This window comes from Xenopus laevis, chromosome 8L, assembly GCF_017654675.1.
Source record: "Xenopus laevis strain J_2021 chromosome 8L, Xenopus_laevis_v10.1, whole genome shotgun sequence".
NCBI classification, from domain to species: domain Eukaryota; kingdom Metazoa; phylum Chordata; class Amphibia; order Anura; family Pipidae; genus Xenopus; species Xenopus laevis.
The window spans coordinates 32,372,415-32,399,256 of record NC_054385.1 but is presented as its reverse complement, the minus strand read 5'-3'; the positions used below and the strand labels follow the sequence as shown (position 1 = coordinate 32,399,256).

The 26,842-nt window shown below is 43.1% G+C and overlaps 1 protein-coding gene across 1 annotated transcript; it reads left to right on the top strand.

Moving 5' to 3' along the window:
- The first annotated feature begins 13,080 nt into the window (after nt 1–13,080).
- LOC121396979 (putative uncharacterized protein DDB_G0287113) lies at nt 13,081–16,654 on the top strand. The gene is made up of 10 exons (XM_041572655.1): nt 13,081–13,099; nt 13,588–13,629; nt 13,982–14,051; nt 14,159–14,198; nt 14,316–14,403; nt 14,496–14,546; nt 14,813–14,872; nt 15,016–15,086; nt 15,462–15,791; nt 16,305–16,654. Exons 2-10 carry the CDS (start codon nt 13,597–13,599, stop codon nt 16,423–16,425), a joined length of 864 nt encoding a protein of 287 aa, XP_041428589.1. The 5' UTR covers nt 13,081–13,099; nt 13,588–13,596; the 3' UTR covers nt 16,426–16,654.
- The last annotated feature ends 10,188 nt before the right edge of the window (nt 16,655–26,842 follow it).

Here is a 26,842-nt window from a genome sequence, read left to right as displayed (position 1 = left end):
GTTCAGAGAATAGAAAAGAATGAGGAACGAAAGGATATTAGAAAAATTGCTTAGAGGTACATTGTTTCAGGAGTTATAACCAGCAATTCAGAGGACAGGAAAGAATGAAGACTGAATGGATATTGGGAAGCTGCTTAGAATTACATTTTTATCAGCCAAAAAAGTTTTTGAATGGAGTTCAACTTTAACCTTTCACTGCCAGCCAATTTGGCTGATTTGGTACTTTTATGCGCTCTTTCACTTTAGGGCCTTTACTGGGCGGGTCTTTTAGTTTACCCAGAAAAACAATACCGGAATATCGTTTTTAGGACAACCTAAGCTTTCAAAATGTGGTAGATTTTTGGTGTAATTCCACTTCTGTAAAAAGATATTGGTTTCTAAGTGTCTAAAAAATTAAAGAAAAATCATGTTTCCCCTAAATCAAACACATATCAGAAACATAATTTATTTATGTAAGAGAACACAGCAGATTTGAAATGTTCTATGTCTCCTGAATGCGCCAATACCAAATATATATAGTTTTATGGAGATTTCTCACTTGTATAGATGAAAAACTCCAAACTTATGTCATTCTGTTATCACAGAACTTCTCAGTGACTTCTAATATCCTTATCATTTAAAGTAGGGAGTATGTTGTCTCTTATAGTATATGAGTGATGCTCAAAGATCTCTGTATAACTCAACCTGCAGCCTCATGACTTTATATGGTCACAGAACCCCTCAGTGAATGCAAATATCCGTAACATTTACGGTAGGGGGCACACAATCTCTTAAAATACCTGTGTGATACTTAGGGTCCACTGTATAACTTAGTCCACAGTCTTCTCTCTTTTATGGTCACAGAACCCCTCAGTTACATCTAACACGCATATCATTTAGGGGGTACAGTATCCCTTAGAGTCCCCTGTATCACTTAGCCTGTAGTTCTGCACCTTTACATGGTCACAACCTCTCAGTGACTTCTAATATCCTTACTATTTACAGTGGGGTTGCAGCAGGGCCGCCATCAGAAATCACGGGGCCCCGCACAACAAAATTTTCTGGGCCCCCCCCTCCCTCACCACGCCTCCCATCTCCTTGTCACGTCTACCTTGCCACGCCCCCCCAACAGTACAAATGTCACAAATGTACAAATGTCACATGAATACAAGCACTAAAACAGTGAATGAAATCATTTGGCCAAGGGTTATTAAGCCTGCCACCACTTCAAGGTAGGCTCTTTAAGCAGGTACCTGCTCTAACCTAAAATACAATTATTCTGCATTTAAATTGTACAAATAAGAGCCATTTGGTTTAACCCCTCGGTCAAAAAATAACCAGTCCTTATACTTTTGTATAAAGTGCAAAAGTTACCAAGTTATTACACTAGGGACCAAAATCCTAGCAAAAGTACTCAAATCCACAGCAAAATGAAAATAAAGTGCAAATTTGCAAAAATAAAGTTCCACTGCAAAGTGCAAAAAGTGTTCACCCTACTAAAGTGCAAGTTAAAATTTAAAAAAAAACCTTCAGCTAAGCACAAGGCACCACAAAGCAGCCAGGCATATAAATGAAAACTTTACCAAAAAATAAAGAAATAAAAAACCTGAAATGGGCCAGGGCCCCCTACAAGTTAAAGAAAAAAACCTGAGCGGCCAGGGCCCCCTACAAGTTTTAAGAAAAAAAACCCAAGTGGCCAGGGCTCGCTACAAGTTAAAGAAAAAAAAAAAACCCAAGTGGCTAGGGCCCCCTACAAGTTTAAGAAAAAAAACGAAGTGGCCAGGGCTCGCTACAAGTTTAAGAAAAAAAACCCAGAGCGGCCAGGGCCCCCTACAAGTTAACGAAAAATAAAAATGAGCGGCCAGGGCCCCCCCTTAAAAAATTTCCAAAAAAATATGTTACCCATAGTTATAAAAATAATTGGTGGCCAGGGGAACTCTACTTAAATTATAAAAACACATTGATTGGTGACCAGGGGGTTAAAAAAAAAACAAGTCACCTGGGCCCGCTACAAGTTTCTTTAACCAGGGCCCCCTTTAAAGAGTTTACAAAAAAAACCCTTGCCCAAGTTGTAAAAAATAATTGATGGCCAGTGGACTCCTACTAAAATTATGAAAACACATTGGTGGCCAGGGGTTACATTGCCTTCAGTAGAACTTACCTGCAACGGGGGTCTCTCTTGTGCCTCCTTAACGATGTCTTCTTCCACGGCAGTCTCCTTCTCAGATGGCTTCTTCTCCTGCGGCGTCTTCGTCTCCAGGAAGAAGCACCGCCGTCTCCAAGGAAGAAGCACCGCCTCCGGTCGCGTCTTTAATCCTCTGAGTGCAGCCGGCAGGCTACACACTTCTCTATTACAACTGCGCCCGTGCGTACTCACGTCAAGTGTACGCACGGGTTGCAAGCCAACTGGAACTGCCGCTGACCACCAATGAAATTCAGGGAGGGCGGGGGAGGGCGGGCCCGGGCCCATTAGCATTAGATTAGGTAAAAGGTGGCGTGCGGGCCCATTATATTAGGTAAAGGGTGGCGCGGCCGGGCCCCCCTTAGATCTGAAAACCCACCGGGCCCGGGAGGACTGTCCTCCCTGTGACCCCCTGATGGCGGCCCTGGGTTGCAGTATCCATTATAATATGAGTGATAGTCAACTGACTAATTCAGCCTGCAGCCATATGCATTTATATGGTCCTGAACCACTCAGTGACTTGTAATATCCTTAAAATTTACAGTGGGGGTACATAATCCCATATAATACACAAGTGATACTCAGAGTTCCTTGTATAACTCTGCCTGCAGCCTTGTGCCTTTATATGGTTGCACAATCAACCGCTTAATGAAAATGAAAATCTTTATTATTTACAGTAGGGGGTAGTGTCACTTGCATTCATCTACTAAGATCATTTGCAATGTGTAACAATAAAAAAATGTTTTTTTGTACTTTGCATTTAGCACTATGGCTGCACCCAAAGAGCTGTGGCCTTATTATGAATACACTGAATTCTGAGAGGAAGAAACAGAATAGCTAGTGAGAGTTTTCCAGGTAGCCACATCGCTTGTGCTTCATTCAAGCAACAGGCTAGGATGTACCTGGGTTCTGCAAGACAGAGAAAAAGACATAATTAATAAACTAACTATGGCAAGTGTTAAGCACAGAGTTGCCTTGCAGATGACGTGCTACGCTCTGATCTTTGCAACAGATTTTTTAATCTGGCTCTAAATGCTGAGTGCAACAACTGCCCTGGAAGCAAGTGCTCTGTTCATAAAGGGGCACAATTTTACAATTCTTCAGTGCTCTTGCATTTGGGTCTGGGTAATGATAAATGATCCAAAAGAGTTTAAATTAATTTAAAAAAATGAAATTGGTAGATTAGTGTGGAAAAGTGTAGAAGCTATTGTAATACACAACTGGTTTTGGTTTAGTTACTGCTAGAGATGGTCCATGGATGGAAAATTAATACTGAACAAGAATCTAACCAACTCCGCATTTCCACTTGAAGAGTGATCAATCAAAATATTACATATTCATAAATCATCCTGTGCCAATATTCAGCCTGTGGTCTATTCAGCTTTCTTTAACCATCCCTCATCTGTGTTTCTAATATAGTTAGTTAGGTAAAATGTAATGTATAAAGGCTGGAGTGACTGGATGTGTAACTAAACAGAACACTACTTCCTGCTTTTCAGCTCTCTAAATCTGAGTTAGTTAGCAACTTGAGGGGGCAACGTGGGACATAAGTGTTCAGTGAGTTTGCAATTGATCCTCAGCATTCAACTCAGATTCAAAAGCAACAGATATGACCCATGTGACCCCCCTCAAGTCTCTGTAAAACATCTGTCTTCTGCTTTAAAGCAATGCCTTTAAGGGTGTAGGTTATAAAGGGTTCACCCTTATGGTAACTTTTAGTATGTTATAGGACGGCTAACTCTAAGCAACTTTTCAACTGGTCGTCATTTTTTCTTTTTTAAAGTTTTTGAATTATTTGCATTCTTCTTTCAGCTTTCAAATGAGGGTCACTGATCCCATCTAGAAACAAATGCCCTGTAACGTTACAAATGTATTGTTATTGCTACTTTTTTATTACTTATCTTTCTATTCAGTCCCTCTCCTATTCATATTCCAGTCTTAAGCCACCTTATGTGGAAGTTAATTGATATTGGGAAGTTGCATTGAGTTACATTGTTTCAGGAGTCAGAAACAGCAGTTCAGAGAACAGAAAACAATGAGGAACAGAACAGAAAAAGAGTGACAGCCATCACTATGACAATTAACACATGACTGTAAACTTGGTGAGAATGAGGAATTAATTGATATTGGGAAGTTGCTAAGAGATACATTGTTTCAGGAGTCAGAAGCAACAGTTCAGAGAACAGAAAAAGAGTGACCCCCCGCAAAAAAAAATCCTGGGCCCCCTCTGCCACATAATCGTGGAAGACCCAGGATCCACCCTACCACATGTACCTTCAGCTCATCCATGATCAGAGCCAGATTAAGACTAGATGGGGTCTTAGGCAGGGCAATGCTTTTAGAGCCCCCACCTTTATAACTGCTTTGCAATGTGGGGGAACAGCATTCACCTCAGGTCCTGTCATATTAAGGTTACAAGATCTGAAGTGAAACGTGGGGCTAGAGGAAAGAAAGAGGCAATTTCATGTATAATATCCCTAGAACTCATAGAAGAATAGTACAGTGGCAATTCCAAGTATCAATACCCTCAGAACTCATGGAATCATGGCACAGTGGCAATTTATTGTATAAATACCCCACAGCTCATAGAAGGATGGCACAGTGGCAAATCCATGTATAAATACTCTCAGAACTCATAGAAGGATGGCACAGTGGCAATTTCTTGAGTTTAGGGAACGTAAGTGGAACGCAATCGCTCCTTAATAATCAGTAAAGGCAGTGAGGCACTCTGGATAAAAAATCAGAAGCCCTGCAGAGGTCGGGATAAGCAGCACCATCCCCTGAAATGGTCCCTGCTGGTTGCACATGCTACTGTGACTATATGGTAAGTTGGTAACCCGGAAGGGGCAGACCCTACCCCCATAGATCACATGGAACCCCAATTAGGGTTGCCACCTGTCTGGTTTTGACCAAGTTTTTTTTAAGGGCTGCCCAGGTCAAAACTGCCTGGCTAGTTTCCAAATTAGGAAAATTGGACAGGATTCCCTATGATTAAGGGGGCGATCAGCCAACCGCCGTTCACTACGTCCTAGCCCCTGCCAGATTCAACCAGGCCAAAAGGTGGCAAACCTAACCCAATGTAAAAGATTGCCCTATGCATATATGGGGTTGCTTCTGATCTACCACACACTCTCCCATTTGACCTGACCTGTCTGTCTATGATCAAATCAAATCCAACCCGCTCACCACAACCTCTGCCCACTTAGTGGCTCTCAAATAAAAACTTTGCAGGTATTTTAGTTCCCCTGCCAGAGGGCTGCTGTACCATGCCATAGAAATACGTTATTTATTGGACCTGTGGGGGAGCTGTTTGGGCCTCTGCATGCTAGAAACTTTGAATGCCAGTCCGAACCTGCCTCTGCCAAGGGTCACCTGTCTGTAGTACCTTCTCCATCCCCCTTATGGTAGCTATACCCAGGGGCGATGCTGGCCCATCCGCTGCCTGCTGCTGCCCCCCCTCCCCCGGAAATTCGCTCTTAAAGTACCAGGAGCAGCATTTTTGCTGCCCCTGGTACCTAGTGGGGCGCTGCCGCCTGAGGCGACAGCCTCAACTTGCCTCATTGGCGAAGCACCCCTGGCTATACCCACACCACCAATAAGGTTGCATTTCCTGAAAAAAAATTAGTCCTAGCAGCTGATTCAGTAAATGCAGCAAACTCTGGGCAAAAACGAATCCACACTGTACAAATTCAAAATAATATTATATTAAAATTTTAAAAATGATACCAACCAATATTATTATTATCATTATCATTATTACACAGATGGGGCGTCCCTGTTTCCCCCCACGAACACCAAACAGTGTCAGTGTGATGGGCATTTAATAAGACGACAATGTATTTCCCCAAGCACCACACAGAAAGTTCTCCAACTCCAGCACTCCATGTCTTGCAAATGAAACGGTTTTTCAAATGAAACAGTATTCACACCTGCCACTACATTTATTTTGGGCACCATTCACGCTGGAGAACATTCTAAGAACCTCAAAGAGAATGAAAGAAAAAGTTCTAACAAGGAACTGTGACTGAGGCCTTCAAAAGGAGCTCGATCTCCAGGCTTTGTGCTTAAAGTAGCCAAGTGTGAAGACGTGGAAACAGACAGGTGGATTGTAAGTACCAGCTGCTGCAAGAGCCAGTGACACAACCCGCAGGCCCTCAGGTTCTCTATCGGCACACGATGGTCAGTGTGTTGTGCGTAGGGTTTTAAAAAACAAAATTACCGGCCGATGAGGGGTGCCGCAAAAGGGGCGGAGCCATGTGGAGTAGCATCACAAAAGGGGCAGGCCAACACCCGAAGCCAACGAAAATGTAAGTTTTCATCGGCGGGGGATTTTGTAAACATTGCCGGTAAATTTGTAATACCGGCCCCGGCCCTGGCAGGTGTTTTACCGGCCGGGTGGCAACCCTAGTTGTGCGTCACATGGCTGTGACTCCCCCCACTGCTTATCCTGCCCCAGCCGCCAGCTCCCTCAGCAGTGCGCACTCTCACGGGTAACAAAGAACTCAAAAGCACCTGATTCACTGATGGGAGAGTGAAGGATTAGGTGGACACGCCCATTCGACGTGACGTTGCTCTGCCCCAAAATTGTCCCTGCCGGTTGCACATGCTACTGAGGAATCAGGCCCCCTACCAGGCCCCCTGTACCCCCCCCCACGACTGCTGGCTCTGCTTCCTCGGCAGTTACGCCACTGTTAACACACACATGTAAATTCATGTGGCACAGGGTTTTTTTTTTTCCAAAAGAAAATTATAAGTATCAAGTAAGATAACTCAGTCCTGGAAAATAATTAGGAGCAACACATTTAGTGCACTACAGGTGTTGCTGGTCTGCAACATACAAAAACAGGACTTAAAGGGATGCCATCATGATTTTTATGGTATGGCAATTCTAAATTACACTGCAAATAATTAATTCTACCATGTACAATTTCATTCCTAGTCAATTTTTTAGTTGTAATATTGGTGTGTACGCAGCCATCTCAGGTCATTTTGTCTGGTCATAGGCTTTCAGAAAGAGCCAGTGCAGCACTACGGAACTGCTTTCGGACAGGCTATTGTCCTACATAATGTAACGACAGTCTCTCCGTGACATGTTTTTTTTTTACTATTGAGTGCTTTTCTTATATCTACCAGGGAGCTGTTATCTGGTTACTTATCCATTGTTCTGCTGATGGACTGTTGGTGTGTGTGTGGGGGGGGGGAACCCAACTTGCGGTGCAGCAGTAAAGAGTGACTGAAGCACAAGTCACTTGACTGGGGGGACCTGATAAATTGACAATATGTCTAGCCCTATGTCAGATTTCAAAATCAAATATAAACAAATCTGTTTGCTCTTTTGAAAAAGGGTTTCAGTGCAGAAGTCACGTAGTAAGGTCCACAGGTCCCTGGTGCTCCAGCGAATGCGTATGTGCACTTGTGGGGGGCGTGCGTGTGAAAGCATACAGCTGGCGCTAGGACCTAGAGGCTTCAGGGTGCCTCTGAGGGAAATCCAGCCGTGATGATGATGATGATGTCAGAGGAGGGCACAATGATGTTAGTTGAGGTTATGATGCTGGAGTTTCACTTCCAACTGGCTGGATTTCTGTCCAGTATTTTCAATGTTCTAAACTGGATAGAAAGTTTTGAACCGGACAGTCCTTTTAAAACTGGGATGTCCATTTTAAAACTGGACATGTGGCAACCATTGCCCTGTCTATATTCTGCCTGATGAGTAAGCCCAAAGTATGGGAACTATTATAAAGAAACCAGGTATCCAAAAAGCTTTGAAATACATTCTGTAAAAATAGAAAACTGTGCTTGATGATAAGTAAGCCATGTTGAAAAAAAATCAAGGTGAATATCATAATATTTCGATGTCTTTCATTTATTGGTCACACTCACACAGATACTAAGGCATGCCGCCCACGAGTCACGCCTTTTAGTAGGACAGTCCAGATATTCTGAAAACAACTCATAGTTTGCTAATCCATGCTGCGAGGCTGTGACGTCACGCAGTACGTACCGCCTTTGGGGCGTGATTATCTTAATGCACAAGTGCGAGCTGCAAATAATAAGCGGCGTTCTGTGGTGGGGCCGGCAACTTGGCAAGATGTGTGCTCTGCTCACAATTTTTATATTCGGTGCTCGGGCCCCCTGTACTCCCAGGCCCTCCGCGACTGCTGGGTCGGCTTCCTCTGTAGTTACGCCACTGGTGACAGCCAATCACTATGACTGTTACACATGACTATAAACCTAGTGAGAATGAGGAATGAATGTATATTGGGAAGCAGCTTAGAGTTACAATGTTTCAGGAGTCAGAACCAGCAGTTCAAAGAACAGAAAAGAATGAGGAATAAATGGATATTGGGAAGCTGCTTAGAGTTACATTTTTATTTACCAAAAAAGTTTTTGGATTGAGTTCCTCTTTAACCCTTTCACTGTCGGCTGATTTGTTGCATAGGTATTCCCCTGTACTAAGCACAATTCAACAGGAACAGCCCCTAAGTTTGCTGTACAGAGAGCCAGTACAGAGAGTCCTGGCTTTCTTTATGGCAGCTGAGATTCTAGTTATCTGTATAACAGATATGATGTATAATATGAATTCCAGGGGTCCACTGAACATTTTGTTGCCCATTGTACATAGGATTAATAAAGTATCTGGCGTTTAGACACCCCAAAATGACGTTAGTGCATACACATGCCTCTGCAGCTGTATCTGGGGTGCACAGGCGTCTCAGAAGATACTCACCAAGTTCCGCTCCTGACTTTGGCAAAGTTCTCGCTTCGTTGGAACCAATTTAAAGCTACGACTTGGCTGCTTCCTAGACTTGATTCTTCTCTTCTCCTCTGGCTTTGAGGTTTCACTGACTTGGGACTAACCGGCTTCACGTCTTCCTTTTCCCTAGAAAAGTTTGGAAGTGTAAATTTGCTGTTAGATGGCTTTCTCCTGCCAAGATATTGCACTTTTTTACTGGCTCTCTGGAACAAGACTTGTGTTTAAAGGGGTGTTACACCTTTAAGTTAGTTAGTATGTCATAGCATGGCCGATTCTAAAAAACTTTTCAATTGTTCTTCATTATTTATTTTCTATAATTTTTTCAGTTATTTGCCTGCTTCTTCTGACTCTTTCCAGCTTTCAAAAAGGGGGTCACTGACCCATCTTAAAAAAACAAATGCCCTGTATAGTCATTGATACTTTTTATTACTCTTCTGTCTATTCAGGCCCACTCCTATTAATATTCCAGTCTCTCATTCAAATGCATGGCTGCTAGGTTAACTTGAACCCTAGCACCCAGATGGCTGAAATCGCAAATGGGAGAGATGTTGAATAAAAGGCTCAATAACTCAAAAACGATAAATAATGAAAACTGATTGCAAATTGAAGGGGGGGGGGGGTCTACAAGTTTTTTCCCACCACAGGTTGAATTCTCCTTTAAGGGGTTCAAAAAGTAAGCACAGAAAGTTCAAGAGGAGCTAGAGAACCGAGTTACAGCCCTACAGGATGAGCTGGCTGTCCACCAAGTTTAACCAATTGCAAAGCAGCGCAGGAACAACTCAATATTCTTGATTTTGAGAGCAGGCAGGGAGAATGCTAGGGCACCTGGATAGAGTACAGACAACCACATTCCATTACGCTACTAAAACTAGAGAACTAACAACCGAACCAACCCATATACAACAAAACTCTAACAGACTTCTATGTCTCCCTATATAGCTCCAGGCTAAACAAAGACAGCCTGTGAAAAATACACCAATTCCTGCACTCCCTTAACTGTCACAAACTTTAACCTGACCATGCCAGTGTTTTTAGACTCAGAAATAACAGTGACTGAAGTGCAGAAGCCATAGACTTGTTCCCTAATGGTCTGCCCATAGAATTCTACAAGCCTCACAGTAAGTCCCATCATATTGAGCTGACATTAAGTAATTATCTTTATTTAATAACTCATCAGCCTTATATTGTGACATTTATATTCTGTATATTGTGAGTGGGTCCCTAAGCCCAGTAAGTGACGGCAGCACAGAGCATGTGCAGTGAATCAGCAGAAAAGAAGATGGGGAGCTACTGGGGCATATTTGGAGACACAGATCTTTACTGCTTTAGGGCTATGGTTGCCTTGGGCTGGTACAGAAGCACAAAACACAATGTACAATATTTCTAGCTAATTCTATAGTTCAACATTAGTTTGAAGGAACCACAGTGATATGGATAACCCACTGGTTGCACTGGTACAGTAAGGCCACTCCAAGCGCAAATTCTCACTGGTGTATAGGAGTATCCAGGAGTATATAAACAATAAGTCTGAGTTCAAGTGCCCGGTAGCCTGGGAAGCGGAGGTGGACAACCTGACAGATACACAATGGCAAGAGATATTATAGACTTAAAATCCTACAGCTTTATCTTGTGTATAAGGCTAATCATACCCAAGAAAAGTTGCACAGAATAAACCCGGAGATTTCACCACTATGCCTTTGCTGCAAACAGCATATAGCTGTTTCACAACCTTTTGGAATACCCAGCACTCCAAAGATACTGGGCAGAAATAGTCTCTACCCTAAATGAATACCTACCTGAGAAGGTCGCTTTTTTTGTCACAAAACAGGAAAGTAAAAAATGTTTTCCCCTTCCCACCCCTAATTTGCATATGCAAATTCGGGTTAGGATTTGGTTCAGTATTAGGCCGAACCTTTGGATAAGGATTCAGGGAATCGGCCAAATCCAAAATAGTGGATTCGGTGCATCCCTACTTTATACCCTATGACCTACATCCTGTCTATAAGGCTTTCAAAAGCCAACAGCCCTGCCATTGTTTGCTTGCTAACCCAAGGAATTTCTGTTAATGTATTTCCTATACAATTTAGTCTGTACCATACCATATGCCTGTATAAATTGTACATCCAAAAACCCCAACCCTCATCCTAGAACACCCACTGATACGCAATAGCTTAATTATATGGCACCAGCTAAACAAAAACTGTTCACTGGCTCCATATACATCACCACGGACCCCAATAAGAAACAATACTGACTACTTACCTGGGATTGAAGATAAGGGATACAAAACTGTTTTTGGGCTCCAGAATCTTCAATCGAGGCACCTTCTAGGCACGGAAAAAGACCATATCCCCACGTTCCTAGAAAACAAAGAAAAGCAGTGAGTTGGGAACAAGTGGAGGTACCTACAGCTGAAACGTTATATCAATAGGAAATACTGTGTGTAGACCACTAACCAGCTTTGAAACATATAGCGCTATAAATAGACGTCACAGACTCTTTCTAACGTTGGAACACAAACTCCCCAACTAACCCAACTGTACTTGTCTTGGGAAATGGACTCAAGCCTCAATCCCTGAGCAAGATTGGCTGGACATATTCCAAATAATAAAAAAATGCTCAATAAGCAATAAATACAATTGTAACCCCCATCTCTACCTGAAGAATGGATGCCCTACAAGCAGAGGCCCAAACCGGTTGTACCAGACTAAGCAACAGAAGCAGCACTGATTGATACCATGGCTGATGAACGAATGGATCCAACAAATATGGCAGCGCAGTAACTGCACTGATTCAATAAGCCACACATACAAAGCAATGTTCTGTGTATTTAATAGGCTGTGTATGTAGTGCACATCTAATTAGAAATAAATGCCATATAAACCTCACTCATCAACAAGGGACACTTCCCCTTTAAGAGCAGGGAACAGAAGTGACTTTCCACATGGGGATTTGACAGTTGGTTTAGTCCGTTGGTTGGCACTGTGGTGAGAGGTAAGCAAACTTTCCCTCTGGGCATTTTTTAGCCAAGTAACCCTTATTTTAGTGCAAAAAGAGGGGGAATTGGGGCGATATCTGCCCCCAGGCTAGCGGGTGTTGTGTCTCTCACTGATTTTAGTGAGTTTGGAGATTTTTTCCCTAACTTGTGCTTGGGAGATGCCTTTAATCTTAGTGTTGGTAGGGAGACACAGACCCTGGATTTGGCAATTAATGCAGGACTGTCGGCAGATATTCACATTATCTACTGAAGGTAACATTTGGGGACCCCTGTACCACAACATAAGATGATAAATTAGTGTTCCCAGTATTGATAGGCTCCTTAGAGATTTGCCCTTTGCCCCCTGGGTGTATGATGTGCCCTGCTCTTATGTACCAACATTGTAGATAAATACATGTTCCCTTTATACAAGTCTGGAACTAGGGGAGAACAGCAGATGCACGTGCCATGGGGACAGTCGGGGGTTATAGCAAATAAGTGGAGGACATACAGCAAGGTCCCATAGAAGAGAGGAGACTTAGGGATTTGACAGTTGGTTTAGTCCGTTGGTTGGATCTGTGTTAAGTGTATATTCCATCTGAGAGATTTTCTGACAAACAACCTTTACTATAGTAAAAGAAAGACGGGAAAAGGTTGGGTGATGCCCCCAGACTAGCAGATGTTGCTCCTCTCCCTGATTTTAGTGAATTTGGAGACTTTTCCCATAAAATGTGCTTGGGAGATGCCTTTAATGTTAGTGCTGGTTGGGAGACACAGACCAGGATTTGGCAGTTATTCAGGGCTTTCAGCAAATTGACTGTGTGAGGAAACTTCCAGCATTCTAGAAACTGAGGCCCAGTACCTGCTAGAAGTGACACAAAGCTCTAGTTTAGGGGAAAATAGATCTCTGCCTTCCTCTGTATTATATAGGAAATATTAAGTACTAAATTCATTAACTTGTCTTTTTATTCTCTTTTCTATACAGATTGCTACGGTGCTTTTCCTGCATTTTTGGACAGCGACTTCTGTGCTTCAGACCTGCCTAATAACATCTGGGTTTTTTGGCTTCTCCATTGTTCAGTTAATAACATCTTCATCTGAACAGTGTAAGAGAGAGCCAGGGGTTCCTTAGGGAAGGCCCCCCTCGGGGTGGCCCGGCCTTGTGCCGCCCCCTTTTTTTCCCCCTTAGGAGAATCTTCTTTAAGAGGTAATCTTGCAAATTCAACTGATACAGCACTTGATTTCTTCTTCAGCGAGTCTGTCCTAAATTCACTTGGGGGGTGGAGTCCCACGTGGCTTTTTGCATATGAGCCCATACGGTTACTGTATATGGGATTTATAAGAAGCAAATCCATCAGCAGCATTAATAATGGGCTTTTATCATTGAGTGGAACAATGTTTCATATAAATGGGGGAATACAGATAAGGAAATAAATGGATGGCCTGCCTTTTAGTTAACTTTTAGTATGTTATAGGATGACTAATTCTAAGCAACTTTCAATTGGTCTTCATTAACGTTTTTAAAAGCTGCTGAAAAAAGCTAAATAACTCAAAAACCACAAACAATAAATGATAACCGAATGAAAATTGTCTGATCATATCACCCTCTACATCATACAAAAAAATAATTTAAAGGTGAACAAACCCTTTAACTGTGACTTCATTTTGCCTGATTATGTCCATTTGTCCTTTTAGATTTCGACGATGGAGAAATCATTGAGAAATCCATCTCTCAAGGTAATGCATGTGTGTTAAAAGTTCCTCTGTCATCTGAACTGGTGTTTCCCTTTCACTCTTCTATATAAGCTCTCCATAAGCAGCTGGCTGGCTGTCTGCGCCGTTTCCTTTATACATATAGGTGGGAGCTGCCATACCATTTGCATCTGTGCAGGTAGAACAGACATCCAGGGAATCCTATCACTATGTTTATTTCCTTTTCAGAATACAATGTCCTTATTCCTGGCATGTTTGCCCCATAGAAACCCCAAACCCTTTTCTGTCTCTACTCTCCTCAGAGCGAGACTGACTATGAGCAGCATTTAGAGCCCTTTAGTATTCTGTCACTAATGCTCTTTCCTTTCACTTACAGACGCTGTACTCCGTCCTGAAGAACTTCAGGGAGGAATATACAGACTTTGAGGCCCTTGCCTCTTATTACGGTAAAATCCAATATTCTTTATCAGTTCCTTATGTTGTTAGTTTTATTATATGTGAATTCCTTTCACCCTTTAGCTCAGTATTTAATGGAAATGTGTTTTTCCTGCAGAAGATCACTACTGGGTCCAATACAGCAAGAACTTCAACATGTAAGTAAAACATAAATGGACATGTTGGGAATCATTTGCTATTGCCCGGTGCTTATTGCAAGGGCAATAAGGCTGGAAAATATTTTATTAATGCTCAGTGGTATTTTTCTTTTTCAGAAAACACTTCCTTCTTACTTGTATTGAGGACCCGAGGATGAGGGCCAAGGAGAACATTGCCCAATACAGTTTAATGCTCGACTCACTGGTATGTAATGCAGAATAGAGGTTTTGATAAATAGGGAACAAATGATATTAGATTGCCAGCTCTTATCTCACGCTTCTTTCTTTATGTTACAGGAAGTGCTCAAGAGGGAACGTGCCTCCCTCAAGAATGCCAAGCTGCCTCCTGTAAGTGTCACTAGTATTATTATTATAGGAGAGGTTATTATTCACTGTGTGTCTCTATAATAATTAAGAACAATATTATTCATTCTCTCTCCTGCTCCCCTGGGGGGGGGGGCATCTAAAGTCACCCATCCAAGTGTCATTTTAACCAGCAACAAAAATGGGGTTATGCTAAGACACTGCATAGAGTTTTATTACAAGGGGCAACATGGGCACAATAATGGCATTGGTACAAAGAAGTGCTTAACACTGACTCTCTTCTTCCACAGGGTCATCCAACACGACTGCAAAACCGGAGGCAGAAATATGAGTATCAGAGGCTGGAGAATGTAAGTTCACCTGGGATCACTGTCCCTGATGCTTTTCTTGGGTGTTTAAAAGGTACTATTAGCAGCACATATACAGCCATAATTCTAATTGTCTCCTTTCTTTCCCCTTTGCTCCTATCCTCGTGCCTCCCCTGTGCTCACAGACCATCAAACATCATTTTTGCCAGTTTCAAATCGAGCTCTTGAGGGAGCAGAAGCTGCGGGAAGCTGCTCGGTATGTACTTTGCAATTACCACTTTCAATTACAGTTACTGGCACATAACATATTCAAAAAATAGATGTTTTCTCATAGCTCTGGGTGCTTTGGCCATACTAATAATAAATAGCACAGAAACTAGTGGAACTTTTTTAGGTCCCTACAACCATAGCACGTATCTCCGCATGAAACCCAGCATGGAACTTGCTTAGCTCAGTAACTGCCCAATGTGTTACAGTAGGGACAGGTGTGTAGAAGGTACAATGTTATTACTTAGGTACAAGTCTATCTGGCTATTTTAATCCTCCAGTGATCAGAATTGTAGTTGCAATACTTTGGAAACATATGACAATAATGACTCAATATTTGACATTTTCTTCCCTTCAAACCTAGTAAGAAACACACGCACAAACAAACTCCTGCAGCTAAAGAAAAGGAGGATGGAGCCACTGCAGCAGCAGAAGAGGGAGCCCTTGCCTCACAGGGGAAAGAAGAAGGAGCAAAAGAAAAAGAAGAGGAGGAAGAAGCAGCTCCCGGAAAAGAACAGCAAGAGGAGCAACAGGAGAAGATGGAGGAGCAATCTCCTGCAGTGAAAGAACAGGTAAGAATGAAGAGGAAAAGGAATGAAGAGGAAGCTCCAGCAGCGGAGAATAAAGAAGAGGGAGCGGATGGAGAAGAAGCTCCTCCAAGGAAGCGGCCAAGGAAGGACTACAGAGGATTTAGGTAATGTATCTAATTATGGGCTATTGCTTATTATCTGCAGATGCCCCATGTTGGCCAGTGCAACTCTATTTCACCTCCTGCTGTTCCTATCATATGGGCTGCCCAAATTAGTAGAATAAAAGAATGGCGGCCACAGTGGGTATGGCTCCTTCTACACTCACGTGCTGATCGGTCATGGTGCGTAACTGCTAGGCCGGTGTAGGGGTGCCTTTAGGTTGTGCCAGGTACTCTGGGTAAGAATCCAGCCAAGACTACAGATATCAGTTCTGGTTCTCTAGTAGGCCAATGAGGGGGGAGGTAGGTAACTCTGATAGGACTGCTGTAGCATTTGCTCACATATCCACCTTTGGGAATGGGTTTCTCACTGGAAGCAAGACTGGCACCAGGTGATCAATATAAAAATAAAAGGTGCCATGCCAGGTAGCTGAGAATGAGCCTTTTATATAATAAAAAAACAAGTATTAGTCTGTAATTAATTCTTATTTTAATCATTTCTAAACTTTTTCTTTTCAGTGTTCCACCAGAAGACTCTTCAGACAGTTCTGCTGCCACCAACGCAACCCTGCTCCTTGCATGCCTTCTGTGGCTGTTTGTGCATATCTGTGTGTTTGTGTGTGTCTATGTGTGTCTGTGAGTGTTTGTCTATGTTTGTGTGTGTCTGTGTCTAGCCATGATCCAGGGTATAAACCGACTGCCGTTTGAAGGAGTCAGGAAGGAATTTTTACCCTCAGTTCAAATTGGCCAAGTGCTGGGGTTTTTTGCCTTCCTCTGGATCATCAGCTGTTGATTATTGTTGATGCCCAACAATAATTGCATATTTAAATCAATAAATCTCCTGTTCCCACCAACAGGTTTCCCATAAACATGTCTCTGTGTTTTTAATTGAATAACTATGGTGAATATTGAAGGGAGGGTCTCCTGTGCCTCATTCTGCTTAAGGTGACTGACCAATTGTGTGAAGGGATGTGCGTTTGTGTGTATCTAAATAATACCGCTGGGGCTGATGAACATCTGCAAGTGCAGAACAGGGTTGGGTAAAACTGTGTTGTGTTGCTCATAGAGGGTTTAATTGAAGAACTGGTTTAATATCTCTGCAGGTGAGTTGCTATAGTGGGTTCTGCTGTGGGACTTGGTTAATATGTACATGATGGGGCTGAAAGACACAGATATAAGGTCATTCTACCTACTATAGTATTATACATACTGAACTCTAATGATTGGAATGTATTAAATATTGCTTTACTCAATAGGCCACAATCCAACAGCATTTCTAACAATGTGCCCCATTGATACTATAACAGGCATTTAATAAATGGATATGCTTGATATAGGGGGATGTTTATGATGGATTAGTTTTTAGGTAACTCTCTGTACAGGTTATAAGAAGCTTTTGTGGTGGTAGTGGTGGTGGGGGTCCTGCTAATGGTCCTGGTAACGAGAAGCATTCCATTCCTTCTCAACCCCACACAATCCCCTCTAAGGCCGACTGTCAGCAGAATTAACTCCTGTAGCAACACAGTACTCCACATTCAGATCTCCATGGACTTTGTCAACAAAATACATGAGGTAAAACAGGAGACCAATGAGACTATGGGGTCCTATAATGTTACATCTCTTTTCACGTGCATACCCACATCTGAGATAATTGGAAGGCAATTAAAAGACAATGTGTGTATGTAACTTCTTTGATTTACCTGGAAGGGGTATCTGTTCCTGCAAGCATTGCTGAGATCAGTGATCGCAATCTCGACACCTTTAATCTGAGCCAAATCAATGGCACCACGGAAAGAGAGTATTTTCTGGAAAGGAAAGTATATAATTATAAAGGAACATACTGGGGGAGCTGCTACTGTGTATTATTTGGCATTTGCCAATACAGTTAACAAATAGTGACAGATAATAGCAATGACATTTCCACATGTTTATAAACCTAGCGAGAATGAGAAATTAAAGGGACAGAGACAATCGCAATGACAGTTACACATGACTATAAACCAAGTGAGAATGAGGAATTAATTGATATTGCGAAGTTGCATAGTTACATCGTTTAAGGGTCAGAGTTATGTTGTTTCAGGAGTCCGAACCAGCAGTTCAGAGAACAGAAAAGAATGAGGAATATTGGAAAAATTGCTTAGAGGTACATTGTTTCAGGAGTTATAACCAGCAATTCAGATAACAGAAAAGAATTTGGAATGAATGATATTGGGAAGCTGCTTAGAGTTACATTTTTATCAGCCAAAAAAGTTTTCGCAAAAAGCATTGGTTTCTAAGTGTCTAAAAAATGAAAGAAAAATCATGTTTCCCATAAAAACAAACACATATATCAGAAACACAATTTATTTATGTAAGAGAACACAGCAGATTTGAAAAGTTCTATGTCTCCTGAATGCGCCAATATCTATATATAAATATATAAATATAGTTTTATGAAGATTTCTCACTTGTATAGATCAAAACTCCAAACTTATGTCATTCTATTATCACAGAACCCCTCAGTGACTTCTAATATCCTTATCATTTAAAGTAGGGAGTACGTTGTCTCTTATAGTATATGAGTGATGCTCAAAGATCTCTGTATAACTCAACCTGCAGCCTCATGACTTTATATGGTCACAGAACCCGTCAGTGAAAGCAAATATCCTTAACATTTACGGTATTTACAGTGGGGTTGCAGTATCCCTTATAATACGAGTGATAGCCAACTGACTAACTCAGCCTGCAGCCATATGCATTTATATGGTCTCAAACCCCTCAGTGACTTTCAATATCCTCATAATTTACAGTGGGGGTACATTATCCCATATAATACTTGGGTGATACTCAGAGTTGCCTCTAGAACTCAGACGGGAGCCTTGTGCCTTTATATGGTCACAGAACCCCTCAGTGAAAGCAAATAACCTTAACATTTACGGTAGGGGGCACACAATCTCAGAAAATACCTGTGTGATACTTAAGGTCCACTGTATAACTTAGTCCACAGTCTTGTCTCTTTTATGGTCACAGAACCCCTCAGTTACATCTAACACGCATATCATTTAGGGGGTACAGTATCCTTTATAGTCCCTGTATAAATAAGCCTGTAGCTTTGCGCCTTTACATGGCTACAACCTCTCATTGACTTCTAATATCCTTACAATTTACAGTGGGGTTGCAGTATCCCTTATAATATGAGTGACAGTCAATTGGCTAACTCAGCCTGCAGCCATATGCATTTATATGTCCCGAAACCCTCAGTGACTTTTAATATCCTTATAATTTACAGTGGGGGTACATTATCCCATATAATACTTGGATGATACTCAGAGTTTCCCACAATAACTCTAGCCTGCAGCCTTGTGCCTTTATATGGTGACAAACCCCCTCAGCGACATCTAATATCCTTATAATTTAACGAAAGGGGGTACATAATCCCTTATAATACACAAGTGATACTCAGAGTTCCCTGTATAACTCAGCCTGCAGCCTCGTGAGTTTATATGGATTACATTATCCATTATAATACATGAGTGATCATCAAGAGTTTCCTAAATAACTTTGAATCCCTCAGCGACTTCTAATATATTTATAACTTACAGTGAGGGTTCATTATCCTTTATAATACACGAGTGATAGTCTAATGTTTAACTCAACGTTCAGCCTTGTGCCTTTATATGGTTGCAGAATCAACCGCTTAGTGAAATCGAATATCCTTATTATTTACAGAAGGGGGTACAGTGTCACTTGCATCCATCTATTTCAGATAACGATGTCTAGATGATCTGCCTGCATATAAAGGGGATCATTTGCAAGGTGCAACAATTAAAAATGTTTTTTTTTTTGTACTTTGCATTTAGCCCTATGGGCTGCACCCAAAGAGCTGTGCCTTATTATGAATACACTGAATTCTGAGAGGAAGAGTGGTGAACAGTGTGAGTTTCCAGGTAGCCACATCGCTTGTGCTTCATTCAAGCAACAGGCTAGGATGTACCTGGGTCTGCAAGACACAGAAAAGACATAATTAATAACTAACTATTGCAAGTGTTAAGCACAGAGTTGCCTTGCAGATGACGTGCTACGCTCTGATCCAGGTCCTGCTCTTCTTCTGGCGCTTTGGTAATTTTCATCACTTTCGGCGCATGCGCAGTTGTAGCGAACCAGGAAAATGCTCCAACTCCAAACGGCAGTCTTGTACTTTAAAGCAATGCCTTTAAGGGTGTACCACCAAGTACTGTAGGGAAAAGTTTAAAGGTCTCGGCATAAGTGAATTCAGACTCTCAGCATAGCGTAAACCACTCGCTTCCACCCACACCAACCCTTCCGCCCATTCACCAACCCACATGCTAAATGGACCATCTCCCCGCCTAATAGTTTAAAAATTAGTAGCTTTGTCAAAGGCCGCGGGTCCCTTCGTGGGTAAAGGGGTGGCCGGGTTCCCTGCGTGGGTAAAGAAGTGGGCGGGTTGCCTTCATGGGTAATGGGGCAGGTTGGTTCCCTGCATGTGTAAAGGGGGAGGCGGGTTCCCTACATGGGTGATGGGGCAGGTGGGTTCCTTGCGTGGGAAAAGAGGCGGGCGAATTCCCTTCGTGGGTAAAGGGGGGGGTGGATTTCGTGCATGGATAAAGGGGCGGGCGGGTTCCATGCAAGGGGTGGACGGGTTCCATGCATGGGTAAAGGGGTGGGAGGGTTCCCTGCGTGGGTAAAGGAGAAGGCGGGTTCCCTGCATGGGTAAAGGGGCAGGCGGGTTCCCTGCGTTGTGTAATAGGGCGGGTGAGTTACCTGCATGGATAAAGGTGTGGGCCGGGTTCCCTGCGTGGGTAAAGGGGCAGGCGGATTTTCTGCATGGGTAAAGGTGTGGGCGGGTTCCATGCATGGGTAAAGGGGCGGTCGGGTTCCCTGCATGGGTTAAGGAGCACGCGGGTTCCTTGCGTGGGTAAAGTTGCGGGTGGATTTCGTGCATGAGTAAAGGGATGGGAGGGTACCATGCATGGGTAAAGGAGTGGGCAGGTTTCCTGCATGGATAAAGGGACGGGCAGGTTCCCTGCATGGATAAAGGGGCGGGCAGGTTCCCTGCATGGATAAAGGGGCGGGCAGGTGGGTTCCCTGTAGGGGTAAAGGGGCAGGTGGGTTTTCTGCATGGGTAAAGAAGTGGGTGGGTTCCCTGCGTGGATAAAGGAGCGGTTTGCTTGCATGGGTAAAGGGTTTTGCAGCTTCCCTGCGTGGGTAAAGGGGCAGGCAGGTTCCCTGAGTGAATAAAGGGGTGGGAAGGCCGGCTCCATGCATGGGTAAAGGGGCGGGCGAGTTCCCTGCATGGGGGGTAGGCGGGTTCCATGCATGGGTAAAGGGGGCGGGCGAGTTCCCTGCATGGGGGGTAGGCGGGTTCCATGCATGGGTAAAGGGGCGGGTGGGTTTCCTGCATGGGTAAAGGGGTGGACGAGATCCCTGCGTGGGTAAAGGGGAGGGTTCCCTGTGTGGGTAAAGAGGCAGGTTCCATGCATGGGTAACGGGGCGGGCGGGATCCCTGTGTGGGTAAAGGGGGGCAGGTAGGATTCCTACATGAGTAAAGGGTGGGTTCCATGCATGGGTAAAGAGACAGGCATGTTGCCAGCGTGGGTAAAGAGGCGGGTTCCCTACGTGGGTAAAGGGGCAGGCGAGATCCCTGCGTGGGTAATGGGGCGGGTTCCCTGTGCGGGTAAAGGGGCAAGTTCCATGCTTGGGTAAAGGGGCGGGTTCCTGTGTGGGTAATGGGGCGGGTTCCATGCGTGGGTAAAGGGGTGGGGTGGGATCCTGTGTGGGTAAAGGGGCAGGTGGGTTTCCTATGTGAGTAAAGGAGTGGGCGGGTTCCATGCATGCGTAAATAGACAGGCATGTTGCCAGCATGGGTAAAGAGGCGGGTTCCCTGTGTGGGTAAAGGGGCGGGTGGGTGCCTGCGTGGGTAAAGGGGTGGGCGGGTTCCACGCGTGGGTAAATGGGCTGGCGAGTTCCCATCGTGAGTAAAGGGGTGCATGGGTTACCAGCATAGGTAAAGGGGTGCACGGTTTGCCTGCGTGGGCAAAGGGGCTCGTGGGTTCACTGTCTGGGTAGAGGGGAGGGCAGGTTCCCTGCATGGGTAAAGGGGCAGGCGGGCAGGTTCCCTGTGTAGGTAAAGGGGCAGGCGTGCGGGTTCCCTTTGTGGGTAAAAAGGCGGGTGGGTGGGCTCCATGCGTGGGTAAAGGGGTGGACGGGTTCCCTGCGTGGGTAATGGGGCAGAACAGCCTCTTTATTAGAGAGAGAAAAGGTGCTCGCTGTGTTTTACTCCTCTGGGATTGTCTCCCCTGAGGGGCAAGATGTTTTACTACAAGTGACACACGGGTGCTGCTGTGTTTTATTGGTACCCGGTGTTCTGGGTCATTATAATTATATCTTCATAATCATTATTAATATAATTATGGGAAAAAAAGATGCCTGATGTTGGGCTGCCCCTTACCTGCCCTTATGTTGGGGAGATTCCAGTGGTGGGAAGGAGCACAGCTTACAAGCAGGCATCAAGGAGGGAGGGCAGATGCAGGGTGGGGTGGCAGCCCACAAGCAGGCAAGGAGGAAAAAAATCTGTTATACCCTCTCTCATTGCATAACAGCCACCAGTGGGAATTATCTGCTGACTGGCGCCTATGACAACACAGCCAAAGTGTGGACATACCCTCTGTGGGGGCCAACAACGACTCTCGCTGGCCACAAAGGGAAAGTCACAGGATTGAACATTTCATGGGACGGAGAACTAATCACCATCTGTTCCTTCGACAGAACCTTCAAGCTGTTGGCCTAATATAACCCCCCATAGTGACTCTTCAGGGTGTGTAGATAATTGAAATAGATGTTTCTAAATCCTGACTGCCAGGTGTGTGGCCCTCTTGCTACAACTCCCATATCCTCAAGTTGTTAAACTACAACTCCCTTATCCTCCCGAAACGGCACATGCCCAGCACCTCTAATACCAGAACTGTTGGCGCTTTCCTCTTCTCCTGTACCTGGTGGCATCTCATCCCTGCCCCCACTCTGCACACCATGCCCATTACATTCTATTGCACTGGTTTCCCCAGGGTCAAGAAAAAAAGCACCAGTTATTGGACAGTGGGTGCGCGCGGGTGTTTCTCTTCATTGCACAAATACAATTAGTCAAACTGGAATCTTCTCAAGTTCTGTGTGCCAGAGGTGCGGGGAGTTGGGCAGAAAACACACACAATGGGCATCATGTGCTGCTTAACAACTGCTGCCTTGTGTTTATTATAAAGGAGAGAGAACAACCCTGTCAGCCAATCAGAATGCAACATCTGTGTGGGTAAAGGGGTGGGCGGGCGGGTTCCCTGTGTGGATAAAACACATTTGCTATAGTAAGTACATATCTAACATGTGACTTATGGTACATATACTGCAATAACTAATGCAGCCATTGAGGGAAGCTTAAACTGCCTTTTCCATTCAGTACCATGGACAGCACTCTGTGGCTGCAGCTCCTATTGATTGACACACTGGTTGGTGGCACCGCTGTCACAGCAAAGAGTCAGTTCTATACACCTACAGATAACATTTTATGTAATAATTTCTATTAGATATCCTTGTACCACTGATATAGGCTGACTCTGTGGTTGGACATGTTTACGTATAGGTTTATCTAAGTATGTGGCATATGGGGGCCCCAAAATGAAGACACCCCATTTGAGCTATCAGTTCTGTCATTCCAGATACTGCAAAATCAACACATTTACAGATTTCTATTGAGGGACAAAAGTAGAAAAGGCTACATTAACACCAAAAAACATATTTTTGGAAAGTACACATTCCACTGAATCCCAATAACTGTAGATATGCTTGTCTTTCTACTCCAAAGCATCAAGCCGTAAACCTTTACTAAATTTTTATATTTGGTTACATTTCCAAAAATCCCCTCAAAGTTTTCACCTTGAAGTATCTTATCTTTCAAATACTATTAGTTCCAAGATAAAAAAAATCCTAAATACTAGCGCAGAGAGCACATTGGCTCTGGACCCCTCCGCCAACATTATGGACCTCTCCCTTGACTCCCTTTGACACTGACACTGCCTGTCAAATAAATGCATATCTGGCTGCTGTCTATCTGCTGTATAGTATAATAAAAAAGCATTCTCAACCCTTATCTATGAATTACTTCTATAGCCCACTACCAGAAATTGTCTTATTGGGCAAAGCCTGAACATGTTCTGTACCAACAAAAGCCATAATAATTACCATGAGAGTGTCCCGGGAAATGTCTTGTCTTCTTCTGTATTATGATCTCAATTCCATCCCTTCTTCTTTTTACTCTTTTCTTCTGCTTCTTAATGGCATATTCTTGATAAAGACAAATGAATGAAAATTGTTAATTAAAAAAACCCATGGTTTTTTTTTTGGGGCTACTTAAGATTTCCAAATCTACCATAATTAATGTGCAACCCCACTAAATAAATAACATTGAATAAAACCACCATGCTTATGCAGCCCTAATGCTAAGGGGACCTGTCACCACATTCCCCTCTAAAGGGCTGAGCTGTGACTATAAGAAAACTAATCCTATGCTAACCAGGCCTCACACTTCCTACTTACTTGGGTCCTGGCTGTGGTTCAACTGCAAAGTGGCTTCTTCAATAGATGTTCCTCCTCTGATGCACATCTGCCCCTGTGACTTGTCTCCTTTCATATTCTTCTAAACTCCACCCTCTTCGAACCTCCTATGTGTCTCACTACTCCCTCTAGTGGCCAAACACTATATATACAGCTAATGTCTAATCTAACACATCTCTGGTAATTAAAGCTGTAATTACAGATTTAACCCTTTCACTGCAGGCCGATATGGCTGATTTGAAATAAAAAATCATGTTTCACATAATACAATCACACATATCAGACACATAATTTATTTTATGTACGAGACACAGTATATTTGGAAAGTTCTCCACAACACGTCAATACCAAATGATATAATTTAATGAATATTTCTCACTTGTATAGATTAAAACTCCAAGCAGTTCACTACTAAAATTCCAAAGCACTGCTGCCCAAAACTCCATAAGTTTGATTTCAAGGCCAAACATTCAACTAACTGTAGGTTTACCCTAGAAAACTACACATTAGAAAAAGCAGATTCTGGCAAATAATAAGAACATATATCTATGTACTAGTGATGTGCGGGCAGGCCCGATACCCACGGGTTTACCCTCTGATCTCCCCACCCGCCACTGTCAAATGCCGGCTTCTGACTAAGTCTTTTATAGACGCTGCACATGCTCGGGTCGGCGCGGGTCTATAAAAGCAACCCGGAAGTCGGATGCGGTGGGCACGGGGTAAGGGAGGGCGGGTATATACTACGTACTCCAAACTACCAAGTTGCAATTCTTTTCTAAAATTATAATATTTTTGTAGAAACTAGTGAATTTTTTGAAAAATTAGCTCAAAGATTCTAGTCTACAGCATCATATATGCCACATATCATTGGTTACCAAGGTAAAACACTCTATGAATGCCAGGATTCCACTGAACAGTTTTATGGCCAATGTGTATGGGTTTATGTAAGTATACTGCATATAGGGGCCTCAAAAACAAAAACAGCAACAATCGCAGAAACCGTCTTGCCTTACTAAAAACTATCCCACAGTAACAGCAACAATCCCGGAGATAATCTTGCCTTACTAAAAACTATCCCACAGTAACAGTAACAGCAACAATCCTGGAGACCATCTTGCCTTATTATACACTACCCTACAGTCACAGCAATAATCCTGGAGATCATCTTGCGTAACTAAATACTATCCCACAGTAACAGTATCAATCCCTGAGACGATCTTGCCTTACTAAACACTATGCCACAGATACAGCAACAATCCCGGAGACCATCTTACCCTACTAAACACTATTCCGAAGAAAAAGCAACAATCCCAGAGGACCGTCCTGTCTTACTAAACACTATCCCAAAGTTACAGCAACAATCCAAGAGACCATCTTGCCCTATTATCAGAACAAGGGGAATGCAATGCTGTATTTTGCTAATACCATGTACAGGGAGCGAGGGGTCCAGTCGAGTCTCAATCAGCTGTTTCATTGGGACTCGAGAGGTTGGCATCAGTCTGAGAGACACTAGAGTGATGCCCAACAGCACACTGCCTTTATAGTGGCTCTCATTTGGTAATGTTTTGATTATATTATCAAAACCATAGTAGGTGTCAGAGTTGTAGTATTGACAAATATTTAAGTGAATACATTATGTATGTATTATGTATCAGGATTAGTACTTCTACCTAATGAATTTCTTAGTATATGACTAAAGGACCTGATATATAAGAGCTCCCTACAGACAGCACTGCCTACCTGCCCCCCACCTGCTCTTCTGCACCCAGTGAGGTGGGACCAGTGGGGTACAGCTATTTGCCACTTCGGCACTACTATCACCTTGAGTGAGGATCTCAGGCACTTCCCTTCAAAAGCTCTGAATTACAGAAAGGTTGTCTCCTATAGGATCCATTATAATCAAATAATCCAACTTTTTAAAAATTATTTTCCTTTGTCTCTGTAATAATAAAACATTACCTTGTACTTGATCCCAACTAAGATGAAAGTAATACTTATTGGAAGCAAAACCAGATCATTGGGTTTATTTAACGTTTACATGATTTTCTAGTAGACTTAAGGTATGAAGAGCAAAAGTACTGAAAGATCTGTTATCCGGAAACCCCTAGGTCCTGAGCATTCTGGATAACAGGTCCCATACCTGTTCTCAAACTATCTAAGCACGAGAGTCTGAAATACATTTTTACTGTGCTAATGGCAAGGGTTAATCAGTGCAGCATTAAAGGGGTCATTCACCTTTACATTAACTTTAATATGGTGCAGAGAAACTTTTGCAATGTTTTTTATTATTTAGCCTTTTATTCAGCAGCTCTCCAGTTTGCAGATTGAGCAGTCTGTTTGCTAATGTCCACGTTACCGTAGCAAATATAAATTGATTTGCAGAGAGCCTGAATAAAAAAAAAAAAAGTAGCAATAAACGTATAGCCTTACAAGGCATTGTGCAAGATGGTACGGTGGCA